Here is a 25147-nt window from a genome sequence, read left to right as displayed (position 1 = left end):
CCACAGTTCTTATTACACTGTCTAGGAAGGAATCAGCCCATACAACAAGAGATCTACAAACAGATCACAAAGATGAGCGATCAGCTGCCAAACAAGCCACACTAACTAGTAGGAAGCAAATCCCACTCTGCCTTCCTCACATGCACTCAGCAATGGCTACAATTTAACACAAATGTTCTCCAAAAGAAAGGAGCACAAACTGCACATATGATGACATCTTGGAAAAAATCCCCATGATGGCTGCAAGAAATTATGCAGTTATTTCTATTAATATTATCATATTAAGATGAAAAAGCTAGGTATAGTCTGAACACATAAAAAGAAACAAAAACAAACAACAAACAGTAAGATAAACTTCTAAATAATCATAGTATCAATTAAGATTTGATTCAAAGCTTGTTTGGTAGTCTGCAAAGGGAAATCCTTGAGATACTTAACACTTCAAACAGTAACATTTCTTACATGTTTTATTACTACAAACCAGTACATTTTATCACAAAAAGCTACAAGGCATATTATAACACATATTCTATTATACAGAGTGCAATGCAGTTCCCAAAACAGCCACACTCAACAGCACAATTTCTGAAGTTTACTCTTTCTGTATTGAGGTAAATATAAGCTTATGACATACAGCATTTAAAATATATTTACCCCCAGACGACCCTTCCAATTGATTAGATCAAAAACTATTATATCCAACTTTCAATGCACACATCAAAAAAATAGGAAGCTTAAAAAAATATACAACACAATGTTTAATCAGCTTTAACAGTCAGTTTGCTATAAAAAGCTCAACTAAAATAATCTTAATTTCATTTTCAACAAAATCAGAAACACAGAGGAATTATATAAACAAGTTCTCCACAGAATGGAATGCATGCATAGGGTGGGGATTCTTCAACAACGTTCATTTGAGACTATTAAAAAGTCTTAGCCACTTTAGAGCAGAAAGGAAAAGCTTTTTTGCCCCCCCCCAATATTTTTTTTCCTCATTTTCTGCATTTAATTATCTTCAGTGTGGTCTAAAGTAAAATCAGTTTGCTCTTCAGTTTCTTCCTCTTCTTCTTCCTCTTCTTCTTCCTCACCCTCAGCTGGCTCCTCAGTCTTCTCTTCTTCTTCTGTCTGCTGCTCCTGAGCCTGATCATTGATTTCAAAAGGATTTTCACCCTGGAGGAGAAAATATAAAACACTTCAAATATTTGATCCAAACAAACTAAAGCAACGTTTGTCATTTCGGTGATTGAAGCGGCACTTCAAAAAAAAACCCAAGTATATAAAAACACAACATTCATCACTCAGTAAATTAAAATCACATTTTTAAATTTCTGAATCTTTTTACCTAAGACCTACAGATGCTTCCTTTCCCCAACATTCAAATAAAATCTGGATATTAAAGAATTCCTTCTTTTCTTTATTCGCTGTTAATTCCAAATAACCTCACCAAAGGCAAACAATTCCATAAATAAATTAAATTACATTGACTAGACTAAAATTCATTTCATTGCTGATCCGGAAAAGTTATCAAGCAGACACCTTCAGAGAACATTTTGAATACATCGCCATTCTAGTTGCTTTTTTTCCCCCCCTCTATTTCATAGGATAATTATGTGCAAGATGTACCTCAATTTTCACTTTTTTCAGCTGTTTAAACACTATGAATAATCAATAATAAAGAGTTAACATGAGATATTAGGAGCTTCTTTGCCCCTTCATCTTCAAACAGCTGACAGAGCAACACTGATGTAAAAATGACACCAACAACTCACTACATTGGGATTCACTACTTTGCACAGAGAAACCCAGTGCTCATTAAACTGTATTAATAGTCATTAACAAAAAAAAATAATCAGAAGTTGCTGACTTGCAGTTTTGTTCTGTTTGTCAAGAAATTGATGAAATTCATTACCTGCCTTTCAGACTTGTACCAAGTTTACTCAACTGACTCTTTCCATCTGCAGTTCTTTATACATTGAGATAAGTGTATAAAGGGAATTGCATAACCAGAAGCTGTACACGTCTCACTGAGCAAGTGTTGTATTATATTCAAGAAACACCAATGGTGAGCATTCTGAAAATGGCAGCACCCTCTTTGAGAAGACAATCTTGCCTTTATCAGCTGACGAACAGCAAGTTTCCATCCTTCATCCCATCAATCCCCCACTAGGGGGCTGTAAGGGACAACACATACACACATCAAGCCATAAAAAATACCAGCAGAGACAGTTGGAAATACAAGCAAGTATTTGAAGCTGTGATAGCTGGTTGCCACCTTTTCTTCTTCCTAGAGAAGTTGTCTGAAACCAATTCATGCATCCCATCATCCACAACTGCTCAGAGCCAACTAAATTTGATCTTCTAGATTACAGTTAAACTCTGCATTGCTCATATTCCTGCAAGGCAAAACTGCTTTTTCTAAAAGAATCCATTGGTTAGGCACAAGGAAAGCTACAAGCTACATATCTGGACAGAAAAGAAAAAACAAAACATTTTTGCCAAAATGAGTTCACCTATATTTGTCAAGCTGTGGATTTACAATGCAGGCTGCCAAGCCTTTTAAAGTTTTTTATCACAACTACTTCTGTAAACTTCCACAAACTCTAGAAATGCTGTGGAATATTAGACAAGAAGCATATATGGTACTTTACTGCAAAGTCTACATAGGAGTCTTGGCTTCTGAACAAGAATCAACTCATCTGTAAAGTGCTTTGTGTTCTACAGTTAGTATTGTGTAATGCCACTGCTAATATTTTCCTAAATCTTGATTTCATATCAATGACTGATCAAATATTGACCAGATACATGTATAAATGCAATATCAGAAATGTAACTCGTGAATCTGAAAGTGGACACATTTTCTGCAAATAAACTAAGCTAAAGCCTGTGGCCCCACAGTGCGGCTTGGTGCTCCTCCCCACCAGCGTGGGACAGGTGGTACTCAGAAGCTGAACACCTCTGCAGATTTGCATACAGCCTTGGTTGATGTGCTTGATAGGATACACAGACAGCATGGCATTAAAGCCTCAGCAACCTGGCCTATTGCAGGGAAGTTGGACAAGTTAACCTTTGCAGGTCCCTTTCAATGACCCTGTGATTCTGCGATTTAAGATAGTGATGTGAGACTGGGAAAATACATTACAGTACAGTCAGTTTGTGAACAACCAAGATGGCAGAAACAGGAGACAGGGTACTGAGGTTAAATTCCAACCACGTGGATGAAATGTTGATGTCACAGATGTTACAGATGACAGCAGTTTATTTTTCTTATTCACATCTTACCTTCACATACAGCTCATATCGTGCCTTGACTATTGGATTATTCAAGATACTGGTAGCAGTAAGAACACTCTCCCTTTTTATTTGTTCTCTGTAGGCCTGGGAAATAGATTTTATAGTGAATAACTACTATAAACCTGTTTCAATTGTCACATATTTCAATTTGTGGTCTGTTTCTGTAAGGTAAATCATGAAAGTAACAGAAGATGAAATGCTTACTTCTGGCATTTAAGTCCAAACTACATAATAAACTGAATTAAGTTTGATAGCATTTAAGTCTTATACAACAAACTACAATGACGCACCTGTCTATTCCTAGTTACCTACCTATCCTCACCTATAGACAACATATATATTTCTCCATCACAGCCTAATACAGTTCATCATTAAAAAAGCTCAAGCAATATGTCCGTTTGGAAATCCAACTTATTGTGACAGCTGAAATGATTTTTCTCTTCACGCTACTCTTTAACTCTTCTACCAACATTAGAAGCACGTCATAAACTATAACAGAACCCAAATCCATACCGCTGCTAATTCTACACTGCTTTCACCTTTTTCACATTAAAAGGATAACAGACAATCAAATAAAGACATCAGTTTTGTTCTCTTACTGCAAATAAGTTTTACAGTTTCAATTTGAATAAGAGTCTGACACTTCATGGCAGCAAAAAACAAAAACCTAAAATGAAACCTTACAGTCATTCCTAGTAACCTTCTCAGAATTCACTATTGACAGCTATCAAGTACACCAACTTTTCATTAACTGTAGGTGTTCAAATGCCAGCTACTTAATGAGGCATCAAGTTTACAAAGGGCATTCAAGATTTTTAGAGAAATAATGCTAATATAGTTTAGAAATGACTTACTCTGCTCATCTACCATAAGATCATATCTTTACTATTAATATTATTCTTTTTAAGTAACATGCTGTATCTTACTTGTTTTCCTTTTGTGTGATCAGGAGACTTTAAGTGCTGCTGAACAGAACTGTGCAATGCAGGAACATATACACTGCAAGCACTGCAGTGAACAGTCTCAACTTTCATCATATGGTCATCAGCAGTAACCCCTGCCAAAGAACATGTAACAAGTCATTAACGTGACATGTGTCATTCCAGAGACTAGAAGAGGGATTAGCCATTCTATACCAGGATAGTTAGAACTTTCAGTTGTTAAACTGTCAAACTGAACCAACAAGGGAACATTCATGCAAATTCAGGCATCAAAACTTGGCTCACTGAAGATAAAGTACATCCTCTTTCAACATTATCTGGATACTGCAATTCCTTCTCTTGACAGACTATACATAAGACTCAGACAATTATGTTTGATGCCTGAAGTTATAAAACCTAAAATACCTACCTGCCTAAATAGAGGAAAACAATGTTACAACAATCAGAAATTTGAACTCCCTCAAATACCACCTGGTTTTTAAAATCTAAAATAACCAATATCCTTAACACATATTTTAATACAACAAATAAACCTTGAAGCCCTCAACTTTTCACAAAGAAGCTGAATTAGTTTCAGCCCTGATATTAATAGTTGATTTTCCTTGTTTCTCCAAGCCTGATCTCCACAGCATGTGCTACCAAATAAGGAGCATTCACTTACCTTCCATGATATCTTTTTCAACAGCTTGAGCATTTTCCGTTTGGTTACTAGTCTGTTGTTTACGCATAGCTGTCTTCTTAAATTTATTCACCATGCACTCCTACAAAGAATCAGAGAAAACAGTTACACATGTAACACATGATTATTTAAGTTCCAGTAGGAACATACGGGTGAAATATGGTTAAAATATTACTCAGAATAATATTAAATTTAATAGTAACAATAACGATAAATGAAGCACATTTTGAAGACTAAATAATATATTCTAACTAAACTCTAATGAAAAAGTATTTTGCAAGTAAAAAAAATAAAAATCCCTTGTCTTACATGAAGAAACTCCATCACTACTTTGTCAAATTTGGTTTGTTTCTGAATATGATCCAGTGTTTCCTGGTGAGCTGCACTCTCCAGATGGGATTCAATTTCTTTTTCTTCAAACGTTCGAAATTTGCAAAATGAGCAAGTAAATGCCATTCTAGCAAGAGAAATGCAAGAAATAATATTACTATTAAAGAAACATTCTTCCCTCACAAGAATGAAGACTTCACAAAACTAATCAGAAATGGAATAGGAAAAGTATCCCATACAGAAGTCTAAATGAAAAAAAAACAGTCCAGCCCATTAAAAAGCATATCTACTACAAGACCCAATTATAAAGAAGAGCTACTCTAAGACTAATAAACTATTTATGTAGGAGAAAAACTGCTAGACATTTTAAAGTCAGTTTTGGTACAGTGAAGCATGCTTATAAGTTCTAGAACTACCTAAGTATTTTTTGCTACAAAACAGCTCACTATACATATCAAAACTGAATGAGGTCAGTTTCATATCAGCTTAAGTCAGCACTAATATAAATTTGTCTAACTGAAACACATACTTCAAAAGCAGTACCATTCTAAGCTGGTTCTTAAGTGTTCAGTGATGCATTTGTCAGGAAGAGGTTAGTAATTCACAAACTTCCTGATACAGCAGTAGTAAAGTGAACCATAAAACATCTTGGGTTGGAAGGGACTTTAAAATATCACCCTTTAAAATATTCCAGCCATCCTGTCATGGGCAGGCATACCTCCCACTAGATCAAGTTACTCAAAGTCCCACCCAATCTGGCCATGAACACTGCTCAGGGATGAGGTATCCCCAGCTTCTCTGGGCTGCCTATGCCAGTGCCTTACCATCCTCATCATGAAGAATTTCTTCACCAATCTCTAATCAAAATCTTCTCTATTACAGAAAAACTGTTACCCCTTGTCCTCTCCCAACAACCTTGAACAAAAAGTCCCTCATCTTTCTTATCGGCCCCTTTAAGTACAATAAAGTCACTATAAGGTCTCCCCAAAGAGACTTCTTTTCTATAGGCTAAATGATCCCAGCTCTCTTAACCTAATCACCCTTGTGGAGAGGGCCCTCTCTAACAGGTCCACGTCTCTTTCTCATGCTTTGGGTCCCAGAGCTGAATATCCAAGTCTTCTAAATCAAGAAATTTGGATGCTGTTTATTTCTGTGTGTTTGTTGGATTCATTTTTCATATAAAATCAGTCCAAAAGGTCCTTTCAGGAACAAAGACATTCTTGCAGAATAAGGCAGAAGAAAACCAAAGCACACAAGGCAGAAGTTACAATACAAACCTGTATCCATCACCGTATTTCTCGCTGTTTTTTTCCCTTCTACGCCTTTGCTTCTCTCTTCTAGCCTCAATTCGTCGCTTTTCCTCCTCTTCACTTTTACCTTCTCCTTTGGAATCTTAACATACACAGAAAGATTTTAAAACATTATGAACCACCCCTCAAAAAAATCCATCTTTCCAGGGAAAGTATTTGCCTTCCAAGTTTCCACCACAGACACCCACAAAATAGTCAAAAATGCAGATTTAGGACCTATACCAAAATTGTTTGAGAGGCTATTTAAATGCCATAGAAGTTCTCTTTCCCTCTATTACAGAAGACAAATTAAAACATCTACTTCAAACAGTTCTAGATTACTCTTACAAAAGAAAATTTAGAGTAAATCAAATCCTCTTTTGCTGTGCCTTGTTATTAAAGGCCTTTCCAAGTAAGTAACCAGAAAAAGGCACACAAAAAAGCACCAGCAAAAAAACTTTGTTAAACTATAATCTAGCACATATGTAAGAGCATAGACAAACGACTACAAAATGTTTTAGCAACACTGGAGACTTACAAAGACACAGATCTTTTGCAGAAATGTACTATGTTTACTTCTAAAGCCTAGAACAGTGAGAATATTAGAATATACTTCAGTGAGTTGTTTCAGAGCAGTAAAAAAGGAATTGCTTATTCTTCCCATACACACTATATGTATATATAAAACATATAATATATATAATATAATCTGCCTGCATCCAAATAACATCAGAAAGGAACCTACAGCAGCATAATATAAGAAAACTGGAGATTTGTGAAAAGCTCTGCAGGTTTAGAAATCTCACTGAGATTGAAAACATTTCTAATGATTAACAGTTTACCCTTCATTCCTGATTTATGCTGAATCTTTGCATTTTCATAGAATCATAGAATTACCCAGGTTGGAAAAGACCTTGAAGATCATCAAGTCCAACCGCAGCCTAACCAGCACCCTATCTCTAAAAACCCTCTGCTAAATCATATCCCTGAGTACCACATCCAAACGGCTCTTAAACACATTCAGGGATGGCAATTCAACCACCTCCCTGGGGAGCCTATTCCAGTACCTAACTACCCTTTCTATAAAGTTCTTCCTAAACTTGCCCTGGCGCAACTTGAGGCCATTTCACCTCGTCCTGTCACTTGTCACTAGTGAGAAGAGACCTGCCCCACTCTCACTGTAATCACCTTTCAGGTACTGGAAGAGAGCGATAAGGTCTCCCTTCAGCCTCCTTTTTCCCAGACTAAACAGCCCCAGCTTCCTTAGCCTCTCCTCGTAGGGCTGATTCTCCAAGTCCTTCACGAGACTCGTTGCCATTCTCTGGACCTGCTCCAGTACCTCCATTTTGTAGCAGTTGAAAAAATTTGATCTGATCCAAACACAAGAAAAACTTCTATCCAAAACTGCTGGGTTCTTTTTATTATTATAAAAGTTCACTTTAAAAAAATGCAAATTAAAAACAAACAACAGAGTTTCCACAGGCCTCAGTATTTCAATTGTACTTAGTGTCTTACCACCAATCCCTGAAGCATCCAAAGAATCACTCGTTGTACTGCTGCAGAAACAGTACAACATTCTGTGGAGTCAAGTAGCCTGCATCATACTCCTCAAGCTTAGAAACTTAAAACACCCATTCTGTTACAAGCTGGGGAAATAGAAGCCTGTGCCTACACACAAGCTGGTACCACACAGTGAGGCTCCCACTTCCATCCATTGTACTTGCACCAATTTTTAAGCAGTGGAAAGATGCGTAGAATTTTTAAAATAACTAAATTTGGATAAATGATCCAAAACAAGAATTAGAATGCAGAGACGCAATAGGCATGTAAAGAGAATAAGCAATGGATAGATGTTACAGACCATGTTCATCTCCATGCCCTAAATACATAAAATCCATTAAAAACAAGTCATGCTGTACAGTAATTATTAGAAGTCATACATATACACTAAATCTATTCAGAGTTGCACACAAAAAAACACCTACAAAACCGTACCTGACAAAGCCAACTGACTTACCTCCAAAAGTCTGATACCCAACGTCATAAGCATCTCTTGTAAAGTCTTCATATATAACAACTGCACCACTTGTGTCCACTTCGATTTCCTAATTTAAAACCACAAATTTCATGAAAAAGATGCAACATCATTCTAAACCCAAAAAACAATTTGCCACTTAAATTCAAATAATTTGTTACTTTCTCACTTTAATCAAATATGATAAAGTGCACAAAGTAACTATATACAGTCTTAATGTACAACCACCTCAAATTATACATTAATCATTAATACATTAATATCTTTATGAATTAATTCCAGAAGCAAAATACCACCTTCTACATAAGCCTTCTGACTTCCAACTCAAACTTATAAGTACTTTGTTGAGAATATGTTAATACCTCCACTCAACAAGAAGGAAATGATGTTTCAGTCTCAACACAGAGAAAAGATATATACCCTGAGCTAAATATTCACATTTCTTGTATACTGTTGCAACTGATCTTTCTGTACATGGGAACTAATCTTTGCACCTTACCAAAGACCATTTGTTAACAGTGACCTCCTTTCCATTTACTTTCTCTCATGCCTCATTTTTGATCCATTCTCCCTCACTTGAGTATTTCCCATCATTTTGTACTTGAACTTCCTAACCCCAAGCAGGTCACAGGTATATGAAATCAAGCTGACTGCCCATAACAATATGGGAAGTGTTCATATCACAGCTGTATTACAAGAATATCCTGTAAGTCTACAAATACATTTCAAATTCACTTTTCACAAGGTATAGCACAAGTTACACTATTCAATCAAAGTCAGTAAGATTTTATGCCACCACCAAAATGAGATAGTTTAAGATAAAATGAAGGGGAAAAAAAGTTTACAAAAACTTTCATAATTAAATGCTTAGCTTTTAAATAACTCTAGCTTAATAATTACCTGTGTTAAGGTATACTGTACAAACTTCTAAACTAATCAAACATCTTCCAGTTCTGAGTGTCTTACCTCTATAGTAGAATCCTGGAAAGATGACTTCGTATCTATAAGCATGAAACAAGGAAGAAATAAACAATACAAAACTTCTGTTTAATATCACTATTGATTTTAAATTGAAAGCAATATTGAATTTAAATTGATTTTATCACAATTGATTTTAAAACAGTTAAGATATTCAGAAGGAAAAAATAAATAAATAAAAATTACCCTGCATTTAAGACAATCTGTATCTACAATTTATCATATTGTAACCAGATATCCATAGAAACAAATAACCATACTTTTAGAGACAACCACTGCTACCTATCTCCAAAAAACAAGGAAATACACCCCATGTTGTGTGCATCAGTTTTCTGCTACTTGGCATCTACTTTTTAGTTTTCAGCTGCGGAATATTCCTCAGAGCATCTTTCAGAGTATGTCTTAATAAACTGCACTAAGCCTCTCACAATTGTTACAACAGTTACAAAACAGCACATGCAGACTACTTCCTGAATATTAAAACTAAATTACTGCTATTTACTCGTTAGCAATTATTTTAACTTAATGCTGGCACTTCATCACTTACTGGATGATTTTTTCTGTGTCAACTTCAAAATAGGTTTTGTCATTTTGGGTTTCTTGATAAATGTCCCACCAGGTTTGTTGTATGGCTGTGGCATCATTTTCCTTTTTATTCCTCTTGCAGCAACTGCTGCAGGGCTGGGTTTGTTATGATAGTCAACAACAATTCCAGGTCTGTGCATTCCTCCAAAGTCTCCCATATGCTGGAAATTTGTGAAAAGAAGGTATTAGTATATGAAATCAATAGAAAAATAACAATTACTTGGCACAAGTATTTACAGTTAAACCATAAACTAAAACGTGCATCCTGGAGCAAAATGCTGGGGAAATTTAAGCTTCCAATTTCAATGTTTTGTGCAAAGGCTGTGTGAGTGTTTGTCCAGTAAAATGCATATATATATATACATATATATAAACTATGTTTCTGCTTATTCAGAACCATTGTCCAAGATGATGAACATGCCTGTCAGTCTCAGCCTAGCATCTTTGCTTCCCTCTTCAGATTTTCTACATGAAAGACTTGCCCTTCTGTGAAAAAAACAGAGCTAACCAAAACTTTTTTTCCTATACTCTAGTTAACAGCCATTAAAAAAAGAAAAAGACAAACTTCTTTATGCCCAATGATCAGCGACTGAAAACTTAATAAGGAAGGTTGTCCAGCAATAAACTTGAAGGAATTTAATTAATCATTCCAGGATGATGCATGACAGTGAATTCAAAAGTTGTGCTTTGTCCAAAAACCATGCAAGCCAGAGGAATGAAAATTCATTTGAAAGACTAAGCCTTTCTATCATACCTGAAATGCTCTACAGACATTTATGGATATCTGTTCACAAAAACAAACTCTGAGTAATCTGAAGAGGAAGAAATTAAGTAGCCTTTTTGGTTTTTTTTTCCTCCAAAGTGCTAACACTTTTCTTAATACTAGCTCAACTTATTGATTATAAAGGGCAGAAGAGAGCCCATTGTCTGGGTGGGTACATTGGATAAGCAGAAATATTCCCATCACTGTGAGAAGAAAATTACTGCTACACTAACAAAGTTAAATGAACATAAAAACAACTTCAAACATACTCTCCACAAAACGTATACCCATTTTATTAGCAGATTTTAAATCATAAAGTGAATGTACCAGAACAGGTTACTTTTCTTACTCAGAAGTCCATGCACAAGATCTCCACATTAATTTATTTAGTTGAGATAGTTACAGAACTACCTAGCACATATATTTACACTATATGTACGTAAATTTGATATGAAGTAGGCACTTAAATAATTTCAAGAACTTTTTTATTTTCTTTTTAACAGTATCTATTAAAGGTGCAATGCATTTTAAATATAGTAAGTGGTTTAGTTCTTATGTAATAAAGGACAATGCAGAGGTCTACAAAGATAGATTTAAAAAAGCAAAAACAAAAGAGAAATAAGGTTGCTTGGTTAAAATTTTGCACCAAACTTTCAGATCCAAACAAGTTCTGAAAGGATGGCGTCAAAGCTAAGGAATCAAATGCTTTCAGCTTGACAAGTGAAGAAATAAGACAATTAGGCTATTTCTAATACCGTGCTACATGCTAGCTAGCAGCCATGTGCAAACCTGAGCTAAAATTTGAATATGGCAACTACAGTATACAAGAATGCTGCAAAGTGCTTCAACCTTCTGAAACAAAACCAACACGCAATTAGGAACTTTTTAAAAAACAGTACAAATAAACAAATCATCTTCCTCTACACTTCAAGCTACACACAAGTTGTAAAGTTTAACATTAAAGAATCTCATCCCAAAGAAATACGGCACACTTAATTTTAAAAGGTAAATTTTATCTAGAGACATAAGCAGAAAAATGCTCACTGAACTCTTTGTGCTTTGAAATTAAATATATATATGTATATATATCAGAACTGGGATTATAAAACCAATGTAAAGGGACACCATCAACTTAAAGTTCATACTTCTGTCAAGATGATTTCTTAATTCTCTCCAATTTTTCCTCTAACTCATTTAACATTAAGCATTACTCCTCCAAACTATGATCCACCATGTGTGTATGTTTAATACCAACATAGTTTTTATAACCTACACTAGAAAAGAAGCCACTGCAAAAGAATCACAACATATAGCTGCAAAATAAAACACATACAATTAAGAGGACGAGGAACATTATCAGGAAATCAGTCTCAAGTCTGTGAAAGAATCTGATTTCAAGTTGATGATGCCCCTTTAAATGATGCTTCAATTTGGAATGAGAATCACTGTAACAGCTAACCACCTACCTTCACAATTTCCTCATCATCATTCCTTCAGTACACAAGTCATGTGCATTTTTCAATATACAAGCACATGTTGAACATATTAAAGGTTTAGCTAAGATTTTTACCTTTACGGGAAAACAAAAACTATTCTAGCATTTCACAACCTGGGTCTCATTTTTTTGCACATACATTGCACCTTTAACCTACTCAAAACTTCAAATGGCTTTGAATTAAAACTTTTACAATATTCAAGAATTTCCCCACCAGCAAGAAGGACGCTAGTGTTTACAAGGAAAAATGCAAGTCCTTTTAATCCCTTTTAGACCAAACCTATTACTTTTATCTTCACTTTTCACACAAAAGGAGAGATTGAATAAACCTTATCAACTAGTCTTCTACTACTCATTACTTTCAAAAGAGAAAGAGACTACGTTCTACTTGAAGACAGCTTCAAGGTGTAAACAACATCGTCAACCATGATATTTTGCTTGGACAAAAAAAAAAAAGAAAAGACAACAAAAACACAACACACTGTATCAAACAGTGTATCAATTTTATAGCAGTGGTCTTGAAAGGGTTTAAAAGAGTGTCTAGTGAAAAGAATCTGAAAAGATTCTGTACTTACTCCTCGGCCTCGGCCTCTGCCTGTTGATGGTCCTCCAAAAGCATCATAGTTTCTGCTTCCAAATCCACTTTCAGGATAAGCAGGCGTTCCTCTCCCCCGAGAGCCTACAGGTGCAGGCTTCATATGGGGTGAAGAAAAACTGCTGTAGGAAGAGTAACTCTCTCTTCCTCTGTCCTCCATAAACCCAGGCCTCAATTTTGAACGGGAGTAAGGTGCTTCCCAGCTAGACCCGCCCTGGTTTCTACCTCCGAAAGAGTCAAGGCTATTCCGGTAGGAGTTGTCAAATCGACCACCATAACTACCTCCGAAGCGGCTTTGTTCGGGTTCATTATAACCATAGCCAGATCTGTACAGATCTCGCCCACCCAGAGAAGACCCGGAGTCGTAAGACTCATAAGGTCCAAACCTGGAAAAGTTGCACAGTGAGGAGAAAAAAAAGTAAGCTTACTAATGTTATACATTTCAAAGACAAGTTATCAGTTGACATTTATCAACTAAAATCAATTCACTACTATACTGGTCTGTACAGTTGTGTTATTGCTTAATCTTGATTAGGGCTGGGCAAATGACACTATGACCAGATAGAAAGCTATCTGAGCCATTTTTGCTACAAGGAATTCTAAAGTTCAGTATGCGTGAACTTCGCTTAGTTAAAATTTTCAGCAACATTTGCTTAAATATTATTGGAGCCCAGCCCTAGTCTCATGACAATAATCACCTGCAGACATTCACAGGCCAGTCAAACTCTCCTTTCTCCAAAATCATGCCCTTATAGTTTAACAGTTAAATAGCAGTTAAAAGGCGGCTCAGCTCTCAACTGAGAGAAAAACATTTTTTTTAGTGGTACAGTTGTGAGTCTTAAACATCCCAGAACTCTGATTTGAAAGAAAAATTAATTGCTCTTCCATTCATATTAAGACTTTTTGGAAATCTCCTTTCCTGTAATATTGACTATCTCATTAAAGGTTCACCATCTTCAATATACAAGTATCTTTTGTTTGCAGACCATTAAGTCTAGCAACTCAGGATTTTTAAAGTCTATCTCAATCCATGCATAGTGAACAAAAAGACAGCCTTTGAAATTTCACAGTAAAGAAACAAGGAGCTGAAATCTTTAGCTATTTACTAAGAGTTTGTTTTATTTAGGAGAGAGTCAGGCTGAAAATCATCAGTATGTGTAACCAGTTGGAAGGGAAACACATAGTATCCCTACAGAGTCATAGTTGGCTATTCAGCAGGAGCTGGGATAGACAACCCCTGGACTGATAAAATACAAACTAGAACAGACTCAGCGTCTGAATCTACAGGAAACTGAACGCCTTCATTTTAAAACATCTTGGTCTCAGAAGACCCAGAACTACACAGAAAATGACACTATCTACAGAAAGAGTCCATGCACAATATTAACGTTACATGGCAAGAGATACTCCCATGTTCAAAGTCATTCAACATCAATCATATGCAGATTACTGTATGGTAGGTACAGCTCATTCCTGAATCTCTGCTCAGACTTTTAAGTCAATCAATAAACATCAATAAACAAATTAAAATGAACTAAAATGTTTAACAGAACCATGCAGCAAAACACAACATGTCTCCAGCCTACCTACTTAGTTCTGTCCTTGCCCAGTGGCACTGCAGTGACTACAAACAAGAATCATTGTGTAGGCTGACTAGAGTCAGACAAGAATTCAAAGGCGCACACAAGAAAACCATCAGATTACCAAAGTTTTCTTCACGTGTTATTTCCTCTGAGATAGAAACACTACTCCAAAAAGCATGCTTTTTTGAATATGATACTGAAACCTAAATCAAATCAGCTGCTTCTCACTGTTTGGTTTTTTTTGGATGTTTTTTATCTGAAAGAGCAACGGGAATAATATCCTACTGTTGAATACACAACTTTAAGACCACTGCATCAGAAAATTTAATATTTATAGACCAATCCATCTTACAAAGCAGCCTAGAACATGCACACAATTTTGAGTGTAATCAGTACCTGCCAATGAAATAATCTGGACATGACTTTCAGATTCAATACCAAGATCATTTGAGCACTGCACATTCAAACCAAAAAGCACATATCCTAAATGTTCCTTGAAAACGGAATGTTGATAGATTCAGTCTAAGGCACTAAACCAATTAGGTTTGGTCTGCTATGTCAGAAACAGTAAGTCAGGCCAATCAGCTACAAATTACTAACCATTACCAAACAAAACAAACAAACAAAAAAATCCATTTTCATCCAAAGAGACATTGTCCAACATTTCCACAAAAATGTTGATTGTTACAATCTAGCTTTTACAGTTTAATATTTGCCAGTAGTTGATAAATAAGAAGATTCAGAACAAAAGTGTTCATTAAAAAAATCGTAACAACATGCCTCAGGAACACTTAAGTTAGAGAGCAGAATGATTTAAACTTAAAATTGGATTTAATCAATTCTTGGGAGAACTGAAGGATCATTTTACCTGTTACCACCACCACCACCTCCTCCGCCTCCACCTCCATGACTCTCCATTCCATAGGACTGGTTAAGGTAAGAGTCCATGGATCGTGGGCCACCATAGCCTCCATGCCCATAATCACGGTCCATGTCTAAAAAAAGAGCAGAAAAATGTTTATCAAGAAAGCAAGAAAGAAGTCTTATATAGTAGTCTAGCTTATATTCTTAAATAAACCATGTAATCTTCACCACAGTGCTTACAAACAAAATACCAAACTTTCAGTTGTGAGTTAATTTCAGTACTGTGCTGAGGGAAGCCGTGCATCTTTGTCATCATACAAAGACCGCTTAATTGAAATCAAAATCAACTTTTTTTTCTCCTGTAGAATAGATCAGGATTATCGTTCCATCAGCTGAAGTTCAGGCAAGTTAAATTAAGAGAACTAAAATGAATTAGCTTGATGAAAACATTATTAGTTAGCACAGAATGATGACCACTTCCCACTGTCTAGTATGACAAACAGTTCACAGACACCTGGCCATACAACGCCACAAGAAACACATGTTGACAGAGGTGCTAGTTCAAGGTCACAACGCATACCACGCTGTTATGCACACACTGTATGCAGGCTCCACTCAAAAGAATTTTCTCCATTCTAGCACCAACAAAAAAAAACACCACAACCAGCACTGAACTGCAGCTGACCAGCTCCACGAAGATGGTTGTATTTTATAGCTGAACTGATGCCACTTTATGATATCTTCGTATCTGGTAAGGAAGTCTGGCAAAAGAACCAAGTTTCTCCCCAGAATTGTAAGTCCTCTGTAAAAGCCCTACGACAGTGTCATAGATCTGCATTAATAAGCATGATCCAGTCTTTAGGATACACCATTTGCTCTTCAGCAGCATCCCAGCAATCCAAACTGTTTCCCAGTGTTGACCAGTACTAACATTTGGCAATAGCCTATCAAGTCAAGCCTCTTAGAAGAGGTAGTGGAAAAGAAGGACAGTCAGCAAGTGTAGGAAGAACGGAAATATAGCCACAAAAAGACTTGCCCACAGTGACAAGAGAGAGTAGTTTCTAGACTTCAAAATCTCCAAGTTTAGACAAGATTTTCCAGAATGACAATAAACTCAGTTGAAGCAGTAAGAAATGTTCCCCATTTAAAGAAACATAGTAATTCCGTGTGCACACCAACTTCACGGAAATAACTGTAGCAATGAATTAAGTATATACAATATTTCCTGCTTGTAACTTCTTTTAGACCAGAGCAATGTTGCAAGTTACTCTCTTACATCCCTTAAGAATGAAAACTCCACAAGTAGCGCTTATCTGACACTGTTACACAGACGTTCTTAAACAACCTGAACGGGCTCCAAGAAATGCAGATTTGTTGTTGCTGTTGTTTTCTTTCAGTGAGCACAGGCACTTTCAAGAAAGCAAAGGATGATACTTTTAGAACCCTGAAGTCACACTCCATATTCCTGTATTTGGAACTTACAAAGACACAAAGAAAAGTAGGAAAAAGGCTGCTGAAAACACTAATCACGCAGCTTCAATTTCAAGTATAAGAAGTTAAACTAAGAATTCTGATAGAACTTCTAACATAAGCACCCAACTAGCTCCCACCCAGTCCTACTGCAGTACTTTTACCTACACTGTATGATTTAACAGGGAGTTGAAAGAAGTACAAAGATGTGACACAAGACGATCAGCTGCACTGTTTCCTACTACAAGAAACTGGGGGGTAACAAATGGAAAAAAATAAAACCCACAAATTGGATGCTTTCTCATAACAGATATTTAAGTCCCAGAGCTGCTCTTTGATAAGTTGTTACTGAAAAGTTACGTGGATTTCTGTGGTACAGAAAGTTTCTAAGCTACCAATCAGGCAAGGCATATAAATATATTCAAGAAGTACTGGTGCTATTCCTTTCAAATCCCCAAGTGAACAGTGGGACACGCAGGACATGGGCAAGGCAGAAAGCAGACAACTCTTCAACCTGACCTACAAACAGGCGCTTTTACCATTTTCTTCCAATTTTACCATTAGCTGTTCCAGACTGTTGAGCAGAACCTATTGTTCCAACCACTGGCCTCTCACTTGGTCATTTTGCCAGCTGCAAACTTAACAAAAGAAGATTTACAACATTTATGCTTCGTGCCCAGAGCTTGGCAAAGATGCTGCATTCAAATAACAAGTGTAATGCTTCTTCAAGCACTGAGTTCTTCTTTACTTTGAAATGTGTTCTCCAGATAGGCTTCATCCTACGAGGGGAAAGGGGGAGTACAGAAGCCAGTAAATATTATCTGCACGCAGCCAAATACAAATCGCTTGTACAGTTTTGATTATTAGTCTCAAGATAAAAAGTCTCTGAGTTCACAAACCTGACCACCAACATCAATATCCCATTGCACTCACCACTTTTGATTCTCCTTCTACTCACTAAAGCCAGCCAGTGAGCATAAAAACGTCTGCACAGAACAATTCTTCAGCCTACAGCCTGCTCCCCAATCACCATCATGTGATTATCAGCTATCATCACCAGCAGAAACGCACAGAAGGTGACTATCAGTGAAAACTATTCAAGCAAAATGGGAGGATATTTCATGTGCTGAGAGAGCATGTACTTAAATGCAGGGGGGGAAAGAAAAACACAGCTGGGAATAGTGGTACAGTGTCTCACATTGAGAACAATTCAGAAGATTTTTACTTGGGTTTTATCTACGTTTAAAGAGTAGCTGTTTAAAAAGGAAAGCTTTCAAGTATTGTATCTTTGTATCCATCAATACTTCCAAGAGAAAAAGAAGGAAAAAGAAAGTGATTCACAGTCACTCCTAAGGTTTATAAAGAAAGGGTAAATCTCTGAAGTGATGAAGTCACTGACTAAGTATCTGAAACTGTTTGATGGAGGGATGTGTCAGGTTTTGGCATCAGCAGCCTCATGCACAAATACAGCTGGTGAATGAGACAATGAGCTAAAGTACAGAAATAGAACAGCAAAAAACAATTCCACTTCCCATTTCCAAATTACACATAAAGGTTCTTGGGGAAAGGGAGAAAAGTTAAGACAAAGAGGGGTGAAAATACATTACCTCTAAGATTAGAAACATATGGGTCACTACAAGACAAGTTCAGTTTACAAATTAAAATGCCAGTGTATGTGTATTCCTTCAGTTTAAGGAAAGAAACGAAAAAATGCCTGATCTAGTGGAAGATCATTTAAAATTGCTGCAAGATGATGTCTCATTGTACAACAAAGAAGGATCAGTTTTCCTCAAGAAGACAAGCAGGATGATAAAAAATAGCAGATAAGAATAAGGATCCATTGGTACAAATGGCTCCAGGAGACAGATGTTTGTAAAGAAATAACTAGGATTAGAAGGCAATGAACACGTTCACAGCACCAAGAAGTGGTGTAGTTTCCAACAGAGTTATTCACATGAAGCATGCAAGGAAGGAGAAAGCTCTTGCAGTAATGAAAAATGAAAAATTTCAGTCAAACAACCTCAATAATTTTAAAACAATAAAAACAATTACAGATCTGAAATAAGATCTACTTTTCCATAACATTTTTCATTTGTAAACCACAATAACTACAACGAGGATCCGCTGTGCAACAGTAAGCAGCATTTTTTCCACTGACATCTTTTTTTGGTTTTTAGTACTTTAAGATCACAACCTTGTCATTAGATATAGAAGATTTAAAGCATTATTAAGGCCCATGTAAACCAAAGCACCACGTATATGAATGTTCAGATTTGCAGCAAAAGTCATTTTCCCCTCCAAATTACAAGGACAATAGTTATAAAAACCAAAATAACATTGTCATAAAATGTATTTGACAGGCCACATCATCCGTATCTCCAACCAAATCATAAGCAAGGGACAATGGCAGAATCACAGCCATCAGCAGCCATCCAATGAAAGGCATGCTTCCAACTGGCTACAATTTTCCAACGCGAAGAACTTAGCCAAGACCCAGGCAAAGATGAAATCACTCAACATTCAGCCTCTGTTGCCATCTACTGGACCCCCTGCAAAATAGCCTTGAGCCCACTGTACAGAATCAGGGTAAAACAAAGGTTCATTCAATCCTTACTATGGTATATACAGTGCACAAACATTAACGTCAGATGTTTAAAAGCTGCATACATCATAATTAACTTGTTTAATTATTATAAGTAACATACAGCTTAATTATAACTTAAATGAAAGAGTATTACAGAGATACACTGAAGTAATATTTAATTGTACAATATACGTTCCATCAGTTACTTCTCATAGGAAGAGCCTAGATTCATTAATGCCACTATCATCAGATCTCAGAAAAGTAGGTGCTGGTTATACTATGGTTAGCATTCCAATAAGACATTAAAAACTGCCAATTAAGAACCTTTTCTACAAAATATCTAAGGGAAATTTAATTGTGGATCAATACAGAAATTAAAAATAAAATAAAATAGTGCCAGAGCTTTTCATTATTTACTTCTTTCATTCTGAAGACAGCTAAATGAAAAACAGTATTATTGGTAAAAGAGCTAAGACTCAAGGAGTACATCATACAAACAATCATACTGCAACCAAAGATGCTTCTGTAATCCGTGTCTACTCCACATAACAGCCAGCAAGTGCATCAAGAGATCCAATAGAAAATACTTATTTATCTGTAAATGAAGCTCAAGTACAGTTTATGGCGAAGGTTTTATATGAACCCATTAACAACTTTTTAGTACTTGCTTGCATGCTGGCATGAAATGTCAAAATTAAACTTGAGTCTTGCTAAACTCACAACCGTACTCATCTTACAACTGCGCATTCCTTTCAGCTGTATGTATGTAATATTTTGATAACACATAAACAAAAGCTCACTTCTGCTCTATCACATTTATTTATATGCTTTCTGTTTTTCCTTCCCAAACTTGTACAATATCTTTAAAAACAAATAAAAAAGAAACTAGCTTCTGTATTTTTCCCACAGCTGTATAAAAGGGAGAACCATCCCCAACCAACATCAGCAGGATGGGCTGATGGTTGGACAAGATGATCTTAGTGATCTTTTCCAACATTAATGATTCTACAACCCTCAAACCTCAGCAATACCCTTTTCAATATAAGTTGCAAGAATAAAATACAGTAGTCCATAAGAAAGCAAATTACTGACTTATGCAAAAAAGCATAGTCAATAGAAAGTCTGCATTCTTCCCATCCCCACTCCTTCAACACCTCAGCTCTGACTGGGAACGTGCAGGAGCCCATGTTGACATGCCCAAGACGAACATGAAGCCAGCTATCCTCTTCCAGAACACAACATCTGCAGTCATACCGCGCAACGTATTCGTAATAACCCTTTTTTAAATTATTTCCGTAAATACTGACTGTTCAGCCCCAACGCTTTTTACAGGTTAGATTTATTTATAGCTCATACCTGAGACTGACCCACTGGGCATGTTCACACCACAATGCATGGGGGTATCTGGGAATCTCCAATCTCTGTCTTCAGCTGGAGAGGATGGGTCAGTGAGAATGACTTAGTGCTTAGCGAGAACTGGAGGGGAGAGACAGGGAGGCGCGGCGGAGCGGCTCTCTCTCCTGTCGGACCTCCGGTCTCCTGACACGGCCCCTCACGGAGCTCGCCCCGAGCTCCCCCCGGCCCGGCTCTGCCCGCGCCCCCGCCCGCCGCCCGCCCGCCGCCCGTTCACCCCCCGAGCGCCGCCCCCGCCCGCGCCCCCCCCGCCCGCCCGCGCCCCGGGAAGGCCCTCGTCCCGCGCAGCCCTCCCGCCGGCGGCCGCCGCCGCAGCTCCCCCGGCCCGGGAGGGGCGGCGAGCAGGAGGGCGAGGAGGTGGGTGGTGGTGATGGGGATCCGTCCTGCGCGGAACAAAGCGGCCGCTGCCATTTTGAGACGCGGCCGGACCCCGCGGCGGCAGCGGGGACGGCGGCCGGGCCCTGCCCTTGCTCTGGGGGTGCGTTCTCACCTTCCCCGTAGTCCATGGCGGCGGCGGGCCCCGCTCCCCGCTCCCACGCAGCTGGCGGCCGCGGCGGCGACTCCGGCTTCTGTCAATGGCGCCTTCCACCACAACGAGGCGGGGCGGACCCTGCGCGCGGCAGCGGGGCCACGACGCGCGGCGATTGGCCCGTGCGCCTCGTCACGTGAACAGCCCGGCCCGAAAGGAGCAGGTCGGTGCCGGCGGTGGCGCTTAATGAGCGCTGCGCGGAGTGCCCGGATCTGAGGGGTCATGCGCGAGGCTGCGCGGCCGCCATGTTAGGTGCTGGCAGCCGCCATTTTACGTTATGGCAGCGAGCCTTATCGCGCTTGCAGGCTCGCCGGGGTTATCAGTGGCGAAACAGCCGCGACTTTGCCGCGCCTTTCTTCTCCATGACGTGCCCTCGGCCCTCGTTGAACACACACAGGCTATGGCAGAAAACTCTCCTCCTGCAATGGCTGCGCTGCCCTCCTGTGTCGCTGGCCCTTGGGGTGCCTCGGGCCTTCCTGGGGCAAACTAGTGAAGAACTTCGTTTCACTCTTTTTTCTCTCCCAAAATAGGGAACACAAGTGATCGCACACTGAAGCACTGGCCTTCTAGGGCACTACAATTCTTATTGAAGCCATCCCCTCCCTTTCGATGAACCCAACGTGTATCCAGTTCCTCTGTAGGTCCCAGAGGGAGGCATTTATCTTATGTAACAGGCCACGTGGAAACACTGAAACAGGACAAAGGTAAACGCAGACTATGTTTCAACTTAGTTGCAAGGCACCACTGCCCTCCTGCCACAGCCGAGAACCTCGGGGAAAAAAACAAACAAACAAAAACAAACAAAAACAAAAACAAAACCATGGAGGGGTAGCGTGTGAAAGCAGCTGTGGGTGCATCTGGCACAGAAAATCTCGGGCTCTGCTTCTAAGGACAACTTATAGTCATAATTTCCGGCTGTAATGACAAGCAAATTCATTATCTCCTTATTTCTTAACTTGTCAAGGAAAAGGATCTTACTTCATTTTTCAATAGATGACAGGCTTGGATCAAACCTGCAGTTCTCTCAATTAATAAAAGTCTCATTGCAGGAGAGGAAGACTTGACTCACCGAGGTCCAGAGTCCAAGCTTTTTATTAAACCAAAACCTGGGTCTGGTACAGCAGTTAGACGTTTTCCCTCCCCAAGCTCTAGATGGCAGCAGATGCGAAGTCACAGGCTTAGGAAACAGCTGAGCGAAGAGCTCGTTAGCCTGCGGATTTCCTCGGTGAGCATTCTGCTAAACCGAGCTCCTATGTATTCCCCATGACCACTGGACAAATACATGCAGATAAAACTGTTAATCCCATCCAAAATATGTCTTTCCTCTAGTTTCATTGCTGACTTCTCAACCAAGGATACGTTTGGGCAAAGCAGTGATTTCTAGGGCCAAATAGTCCATATACTGATTTGTTTGTGCACTCATCCATTTACATATCTACTATTGTGCAAAATACACGAGTTTCTTGCATCCTCCCTTGCTTACAGCTGGGAGGAGCGGCTGACACACCAGAATGCTGTGCTACCATTCAACAAGACCTGGACAGACTGAAGAGTTACACAGGGAGGAACCCAAAGAGGTTTACCAAGAGAAAGCATAGAAGTACTTATGTGACCTACTATAGAGAACCTGCTTTAGCAAGGGGGTTGGATGTGATGATCTCTTCAGGTCCCTTCCAACCCCTGTATTCTGTGATTCTGTCCCATCTTTGCAACACAGACTGTGTCTACTAGGCACTGTCTGATGTACGATCTTGTGTTTGTGAACAGGAATGAACAGATGAGTGTACTGATGTACAGTACAAGGGGTTTTGCTACAAGGCACTTGCAGAGAGAGCCAGGTTCTTCTTGTCTCAGCAAGCTTGCCAAAGGCCTGCACACACATTCAGCACAACCTGGCACAAACATTGTCTCTTCTCAAGGAATAGTATATTTGAAGATTTCTCCCCATGCAAGATAATGTGTGGGCACCACTGTATGCATTTTTCTCAGTGCTAAATAACATAAAAGTGAGGAATTAAATAAATTCATGTATGTGCACAAAACCCAAAGACATCCAGGTAACAATTCAGTAGAAACATAGTGAGGATAAACTGATTTTCCCAGGTGGCCTGAAACATGCAGCAGTCAAAACTTAAGCGTCATCCCTGCTTGAGTAATTCTGTTCATGCTGCAGGGTGAGTTACTAAGGAATGCACTAAGTGCATTCTCACCCATTTCCACTGAATCTGGCTGGATCAAGTGAGAATGCTAATGCAAATTCTCCTGAGTAAGCAGCTCTGAAGGGAAGATACCATGCAGAATAGATTCACATTCACTGGAAGGATGTCTGTCTAATGCTTATTCAAAATAAACACAAAGATCCAAAAAACTTTATTCAGCAGGATCAGTTAGCTGTTGCCCTGGTGTAAAACATACTGAGGGATTCAACAGAAGAAACTCTCCAGTAAGCTACACAAGAGACTACTGTACAAATGACAATAGGATTTCAAAGGGAGTGCCCGAGGGGAAAACACTGGGGCTGAACAGGAGGTTGTTAAGATGATAGAGAAATTATGAGATGTTCAGGAGAAAGACCAAAGACAAGGAAGTAAGAAATCAAGGTAGGACTCGGGGGTTTAAGGAGCAACAGTGATCTCCATGCACCTAGGAGAGAAAGGATCTTCAAGGTCACAGAATCACAGAATGACCCGGGTTGGAAGGGACTTCAAGGATCATGTAGTTCCAACCCCAGGTCCTACAGCCCCATACCTTCAGCTACCCTTAACTATCACAGAATTCCAGGTTGATAGGACCAGAGAGTGCTTGCAGGATCTGCTGCAAATTAGTAAAAGTACTAAGCATTTGCAGTGCCTGTGCAGATCTTCATAAATACCTCTGGACTTGAAAGAGGACCAAACATTCCTAGAAATCCAACACAACCAGTTTTAGGCTTTGGGTTTAATTTCAGGAGTCACTTTTAGATGTATAAGGCTGGCTAAACGGTGTCTGGACAGACAGAGAATAGGCAGAAACAGGGCCAAGGCAAGTAGCCATCACCATTTGTAGGACATGCTGACAAAAGAAGCATCTGTGAATCTCTCCATTATTCTGCTAGAGAACATTTGTTCTGTGACTAATCCATCAGAATATTTACTCATTGGAGCATCCTGGAAAATAAATGCAATAGGACATGCAAGGAAAATAGTAGTCAAGAAAAATCCAGCAGAACACTAATAGTAGTAACTGCCAATCAAGTTACAAGAGAACATGCTTCTCTTTTTCTTACTGCCCAGAGTCACGGGGCTAAACCTCTATATTATGCTACTTATGTTACACTAAAAATCAGACTACAAAAGCCTACATACAGTACCCCAGTAAGCCAATGATCACTGAAATCAGCACAGACATTCCTATAGGCTTCAGGAAGTCCAGAACTGGGCCCATGCACATATAACACGGCAAAGTTACTCAGAAATTGCATGCAGTATCCAAATGTTGTGACAAGAACTATTGCTACTCTATGGGTCATTTACCCATCTGAGAAAGACAGAGATAACTGAGGTGGTTGTTATGGGGATAGCGATCTGACAAAGAAAAGACAGCACATGACAAAGAGAACACCCAATGATGAAAAACTAATTCTTGCACCAAATGAACACCCCGGACACCAGACAGGGGAATGGGGGTTTTCACATGCAGCCCTGAAAATACACAGATATATTTGGGCTTTTAATGTTCTTGCCC

General features: G+C 38.6%; 1 protein-coding gene across 2 annotated transcripts; it reads right to left on the bottom strand.

Moving 5' to 3' along the window:
* Positions 1-449: 449 nt before the first annotated feature.
* ZNF326 (zinc finger protein 326) lies at positions 450-21541 on the bottom strand. Of its 2 annotated transcripts, XM_072343179.1 has the most exons (13): positions 21386-21541; positions 20839-20913; positions 15433-15559; positions 12962-13367; positions 10091-10289; positions 9532-9566; positions 8548-8635; positions 6519-6633; positions 5221-5368; positions 4894-4993; positions 4218-4348; positions 3280-3375; positions 450-1170 (listed from the first exon to the last, which is right to left on the bottom strand). In XM_072343179.1, exons 1-13 carry the CDS (start codon positions 21399-21401, stop codon positions 1006-1008), a joined length of 1701 nt encoding a protein of 566 aa, XP_072199280.1. In that variant the 5' UTR covers positions 21402-21541; the 3' UTR covers positions 450-1005. The 2 variants fall into 2 exon arrangements, with proteins under 2 accessions (XP_072199280.1, XP_072199281.1); XM_072343180.1 differs by lacking the exon at positions 20839-20913.
* Between the last annotated feature and the right edge of the window lie 3606 nt (positions 21542-25147).

The sequence above is a fragment of the Excalfactoria chinensis genome, chromosome 8 (genome assembly GCF_039878825.1).
Source record: "Excalfactoria chinensis isolate bCotChi1 chromosome 8, bCotChi1.hap2, whole genome shotgun sequence".
Taxonomy (NCBI): domain Eukaryota; kingdom Metazoa; phylum Chordata; class Aves; order Galliformes; family Phasianidae; genus Excalfactoria; species Excalfactoria chinensis.
This window is presented reverse-complemented; position numbering and strand designations above follow the sequence as displayed.

What these genes read in the sequence shown, in the direction of transcription:
- ZNF326 (XM_072343179.1), bottom strand. An exon ending in ATCACACAAAAGGAAAACAA is followed by an intron (nt 3,376 to 4,217) that starts GTAAGATACAGC and finishes TCTATTTCCCAG; the next exon opens with GCCTACAGAGAACAAATAAA. An exon ending in GATATGAGCTGTATGTGAAG is followed by an intron (nt 1,171 to 3,279) that starts GTAAGATGTGAA and finishes TTTCTCCTCCAG; the next exon opens with GGTGAAAATCCTTTTGAAAT.